The sequence below is a fragment of the Rhincodon typus genome, unplaced genomic scaffold (assembly GCF_021869965.1).
Source record: "Rhincodon typus isolate 14 unplaced genomic scaffold, sRhiTyp1.1 hic_rhity00016551, whole genome shotgun sequence".
NCBI lineage: Eukaryota > Metazoa > Chordata > Chondrichthyes > Orectolobiformes > Rhincodontidae > Rhincodon > Rhincodon typus.
In genome coordinates this window covers 1-4,791 of record NW_025982189.1, presented here as the reverse complement: position 1 = coordinate 4,791, position 4,791 = coordinate 1, and the positions used below count along the sequence as shown (strand labels likewise).

Sequence of the window (4,791 nt, the reverse complement as noted above, 5' to 3'; positions counted from 1 at the left end):
TTTGTTATTTGATACTCTTACTGTCACTGTGTATGATCTAACATGAAATCTTTACTAACAAGCTGCAGTCAGTCACGTTCACGGAACAGCTGAAACGCATGGAGAGTGAAACGTTTATCACGAATTTATAATGAATCGCTATTGTAATAGCGTTCGGATTGCATTATTTGTTATTGGTCTGTAACTGCCTGTGACTTTAATCATCGTCATATAAATGCATCTGTGCCTCGTTCACAACCAGTTTCGTATTTTCTGTAACCGCATTTGAGAAGAACTAAAATGACCCAATGCATCAAGTAGTAAGTACGAGATAACAGTGTGGAGCTGGTGGAGCACAGTAGGCCAGGCAGCAGAAAAGTTGACTTTTCGGGTCAGGACCCTTTGTCTGAAAAAGTCAACTTTCCTGCTTCTCTGCTGCCTGGCCTGTTGTGTTCCTCGAGCTCCACATTGTGTTATCTCAACATCCTGGTAAATCTTTTCTGAAGCTCCTCCAGTGCAATAATATCCTTCCCTAACAGGGTGACCAGAACCTGATATAGTGCTTCAGTAAAAGCACTAGTCAAAACCATGCTGACTATCCCTAACCATTCTCTGAAAACCCCCACCTACCCCATACATATGAATCGTATCTTTTGGAATCACTTCCAACAATGTACCCATCACATAATTCAGACTCACAGGCCTATACTTAGTAAGCTTCTCCCTGCATCCCTTCTTGAAAATAAAGGCACATTAGCCGCACCTCACTATAGTTATAGATGGTACAAACATTACTGCAAGGGTTTCTGCAATTTCCTTCTTAACTTCCTACAATATTCTCAATACAGTATATCAGATGCTGGACATTTATTCAACTCTATGCTTTCTAAGACCTCCAACGTGTCCTCTTGTGTAATATGAACTGTTTTCAAAATATCAATATTTATTTCCCAAGTTCTGCAGCTTCTATTTCTCTCCCCCAACAATTTTATTTGTGAAATATTTGTTTTCTATTCCTCCTGTCTTCCGAGTTTCAAAACTCAAATAGGTAACCTTTGTATTAAGAGCTCGACTCTTTCTCTCTAATCACTCGCTTGCTTTTAATGATCTTACGGAATCTCTTTGGATTATCCTAAACTTTAACACCAAAGCTATCTTGAATCCCCTCGTTGCTTTCCTGATCTCTTCAGAATGCCCCTACACTCCATAGTGCTCTCTCACTTTCACATCAGTAACTAGCCCTGCCGTATTACCGATGAAAAGGTCATTTTTTTTCCTCCTGTCTCTACACTCATTTGAACCCAGTTGTCTCTATCTAATACGATTTCTTTTGTATTCCCAACGAGAACCTCAATATCTTTATTAATCCATTGTTCCTTTATCCTGCCAGCTTACCTTTTACTCAAAGACGATCATATTAACTCTGAACTTTCATATGACACTTGTGAATGCCTACCACTTATCAGACATCCCCTTACCTGTGAACACTCTACTACCAATGGGTGGCACAGTGGTTAGCACTTCAGAGCGCCAGGGACCCGGGTGCGATTCCAGCTTTGGGCGACTGCGAGAGAGTTTGCACATTCTCCCCATGTCTGCGTGGGTTTCCTCCAGGTGCTCTGGTTTCCTCCCACGGTCCAAAGATGTGCAGGGTCGGTGGATTGGCCAAGCTAAAATTGCCCATTGTGCCCAGGGATACTTAGGTTAGGTGGGTTAGATAGGGGAATGGGTCTGAGTGGGATGGTCTTGGAGGACGGTGTGGACCTGTTGGGCCAAATTGCTGTTTCCACACTACAGGGATTCTATTGTATGACTTTTGAAAGTTGTTGTCTCATACCATTAATATTTGCCTTACTTCAATTAAAAATTTTGACTTCCAAGTAAGTATTATCTTTTTCATAACTAGTTTAAAGCTAATAAAATTACCATCATAGACCCAAAGTGTTCCTGCACTATCACATCAATCACTGGCCCTGCCCTATTACTGAAGAAAACGTTTTTTTTTTCCCTGTCTCTACCAAGAATATTTACATGTTAAAAGAAAACTTTCTTGAACACAGTTTGCAAGTTCTTCACTATTCAAACCTTTGACACTCGTGTCGTCCCACTCAACCTTTGGAAAATTAAAATAATCTATTACAACATTATTATCCTTACTTAGGTCTGAGATGTCTCTACATATATGTTCGTCAATGTCCATCTGACTATTCTGGGGCCTATTAATACAATCTCAGCAAGGTGATCATTCCTTTCCTTTTTCTAATTTCAACCCACATATTTTCACTGGACAACTGTTAAGAAATATCTTCAATAGTTACAGCAGTAAAGTGTAAGCTGGAATAAGGGAGAGAGACTTTAAAACTAATGAAAAGACGGTGTCCCTATCAATACATCGATCAGGAAGCACGTTCATGGAATCCAAACACAGCAGAAAGAGACCGTTTGATTGATCGAATCTGAACAAACGTTTCGAAGAACATCTACCAAAGTTGGATTAATGAGCAATGGTTGAATTAGATGATTAAGGTTCGACGTTGAGAATAGAAAAAAAAAAGATATTAGATATTGAAAATGAGGTTGAACTGAATCTCTTGAGCAGTATAAAAAGAGTAGGTGCATTCTGAAGAGGGAGATCCGGAGGGCAAAGAGGGGATATGAGATAGCGGTAAGAATAATCCGAGGAGATTCTAAAATAAAATCATTTAAAGCAACACAGTAGCGAGAGAGAGAGAGAGAGAGAAGCCTCTTGTGGAAAGAGGAACCAAATTGTGTGAAGTACAGATTTTGTAATCTGAAAATCAAATCAACTCGTTAAGTACACTTGCATTCTTCTGTGTAAAACAGCCTCCTGGTTTCTACATATTGGCGGGATTTTCAAATTTGTAAGAAAGCGTTTAACGATTTGGTGCCATTTTCCCCGCCCTCCTTCTCAGCCATGGTCACAGTTATCAGACAAAAATAAACAGCAGATGCTGGAATCCAAGGTAAACAAATAGGAGGCTGAAAGTAGAGCTGGAGGAAAGGCCAAGGGAAGCAAAAAGCACAGAGGTTTTGTCGTGAATTTCTAATTTGCAGACAGGGATGCTGGACTTCAATTATTTTGTGACTAATTTAAACCTCAATTTATAATTAAAATACGCTTCTTGAGTTTTAATTTAAATAACACAAATGTATTAGTCCTACGCACTTGTGTTTTTTTTCAGCCAGATGCAGTTCCTGCAATTACAACTGAATTAGCCCGGTGCAATAACGGTAAGATATGGAAATATAACAACGAAACGCACATCATGCGTCAGTTCCGTTCTTTTTGGATAGTTTAGTGGCTCTGAAAAGAGCCGTTGGGTTTCTCGGGGTTAACGTGCAGGGCCAGGTACGCTCTGTTTAAGCGCGCTCCCCGCGGATCCGGCGGGCCAGCTGGATGTCTTTGGGCATGATGGTGACTCGCTTGGCGTGGATGGCACACAGGTTGGTGTCCTCAAACAGCCCCACCAAGTAAGCCTCGCTTGCTTCCTGCAAGGCCATCACGGCCGAGCTCTGGAACCGCAGGTCGGTCTTGAAGTCCTGAGCGATCTCCCGCACCAAGCGCTGGAAGGGCAGTTTGCGGATCAGCAGCTCGGTCGATTTCTGGTAGCGGCGGATCTCCCGCAAAGCTACCGTGCCGGGTCTGTAACGATGAGGCTTCTTCACTCCGCCCGTTGCCGGAGCACTCTTGCGGGCAGCTTTGGTCGCCAGCTGCTTGCGTGGAGCTTTCCCTCCGGTGGATTTACGCGCTGTCTGTTTGGTTCTGGCCATTCTCTGCAACACACGTACACGTTGCTGCTATCAATGCTGAGTCTGCGGCGGTGCTGCCTATTTAAGGGAATTGAAGAACCCGCCTTAGAGCTGGGATTGGATACAGTCCCGTCCCTCAACCCACTGAGAAACAGCTGCGGAAGGTACAGAAAAGGCAATAAAATAGTTGTTGGAGTCTGATTGGTTAACTTCAAATGACAGTTTGTCAATTTCAAAAAGCCCGCCGATTTTACCTCGCAATCCTGAAATTAAGTCAAATATTTAAATGCAAAACAAAGTCCAACGACGATAAAATCTGTACTTTGTGGGATTTCTTTTTAAACCTAACTTGCAGTTAACGCGGATAGGACGCGGGATCATTGCCTGATCTGCCCGTAACAGGTAGGAGGAAAGCGCGGTGTTTTAACACAGCCCAGACTTCTGAAGAAGGGTCTAAGCCCGAAACGTCAGCCTTCCTGCTCCTCTGATGCTGCTTGGACTGCTGTGTTCATCCAGCTCCACATCTTGTTATCTCAAACTAATCAACCGGCCGTGTCACCTCCGTTAATGAATCTAAATAACACCGCCGATTGAAGCATCTTCAAAGCTAATAGTGTACGCTAAAAAAGTTACACAATCTCAATTTATCGGCTCATTTTTCTTTCACCCAGTTAGAATTAGTCCGAAAACTGTAACAGACAGAGTGTAACAACAGGCCATTAAAACATCTGCAGGCTTCCCTGAATGAAAACTGAACTGAATATCATTCCTGGAAGGAATGAAATAGAAATACTGCAATCTGTGACATTTCGCATCAGGGCAGAATTATAACCAGCTGCGGTACACTACACCCTCTCTATGTGCTGCCTTTCCTGTGCTCAGGTCTCCGCTCTCACTTGGAGGGTTTGGGTGGCTCTGAAAAGAGCCTTTTGGTTCGCTGGAAAAGGGTCGATTTGCTCAGCCGCCGAACCCATAGAGAGTGCGGCCCTGGCGTTTCAGAGCGTACACCACATCCATGGCAGTGACCGTCTTGCGCTTGGC

General features: G+C 43.0%; 1 protein-coding gene across 1 annotated transcript; it reads right to left on the bottom strand.

Moving 5' to 3' along the window:
- Window positions 1–3,294: 3,294 nt before the first annotated feature.
- On the bottom strand, window positions 3,295–4,775 carry LOC109928049 (histone H3). The gene has a single exon (XM_048594894.1). It carries the CDS (start codon window positions 3,769–3,771, stop codon window positions 3,361–3,363), a length of 411 nt encoding a protein of 136 aa, XP_048450851.1. The 5' UTR covers window positions 3,772–4,775; the 3' UTR covers window positions 3,295–3,360.
- Window positions 4,776–4,791: the final 16 nt, after the last annotated feature.

What these genes read in the sequence shown, in the direction of transcription:
- LOC109928049 (XM_048594894.1), bottom strand. Translation starts at nt 3,771, where the DNA reads ATGGCCAGAACCAAACAGACAGCGCGTAAATCCACCGGAGGGAAAGCT.